Source organism: Eimeria mitis, genomic scaffold, assembly GCF_000499745.2.
Source record: "Eimeria mitis Houghton genomic scaffold, Emh_scaff196, whole genome shotgun sequence".
NCBI lineage: Eukaryota > Apicomplexa > Conoidasida > Eucoccidiorida > Eimeriidae > Eimeria > Eimeria mitis.
The window spans coordinates 19,363-19,808 of record NW_013570284.1 but is presented as its reverse complement, the minus strand read 5'-3'; the positions used below and the strand labels follow the sequence as shown (position 1 = coordinate 19,808).

Genomic DNA, 446 nt, shown 5'->3' with positions numbered 1-446 from the left:
AGCAGCAGCAGCAGCGGGAGCAGCAGCATAGGCCTTGGAGGAGAGGGCGAGAGGCAGCAGCAGCAGCAGCTGCTGCTGCTGCTGCAGCAGCAGCAGCAAGAGATGAATCTACTGAGGAAATATATAAAAGAGCAAGGAGCTCGTTTGCTGCAGTGTATGGACTGCCGCTGCCTGCTGCTGCTGCTGCTGCGCTGCTGCTGCTGCTGCACCCCAGGGCTCTTGCTGTCTCAGTTGAACAGGAGCAGCAGCAGCTACGACACCGATTGCTGCTGCAGCAACGCGACCTGTTCGTGCTGCCGCAGCAGAAGCAGCAACAGCTGCTTCCTGCTGCTGCTGCTGCTGACTTCAGCAGCAGCAGCAGCAGCAGCAGCAGCAGGGGGGAGGCCATAAGCAGACAACTTTGGGGGTTCCCTCCAGCAGCAGCAGCGGCAGCAGATGCGAATGCA

At 60.3% G+C, this 446-nt stretch overlaps 1 protein-coding gene across 1 annotated transcript in view; it reads left to right on the top strand.

Moving 5' to 3' along the window:
- The window catches only part of EMH_0002860 (leucine rich repeat containing protein / ankyrin repeat containing protein, putative), a gene marked incomplete at both ends in the record, with an annotated part of 12,160 nt that overhangs the window by 11,168 nt on the left and 546 nt on the right, over positions 1-446 (top strand). The window contains one exon of the mRNA XM_013496177.1: positions 215-446. Within this exon, the coding sequence (XP_013351631.1) occupies positions 215-446 (232 nt within the window). The remainder of the gene's footprint in view (positions 1-214) is intronic.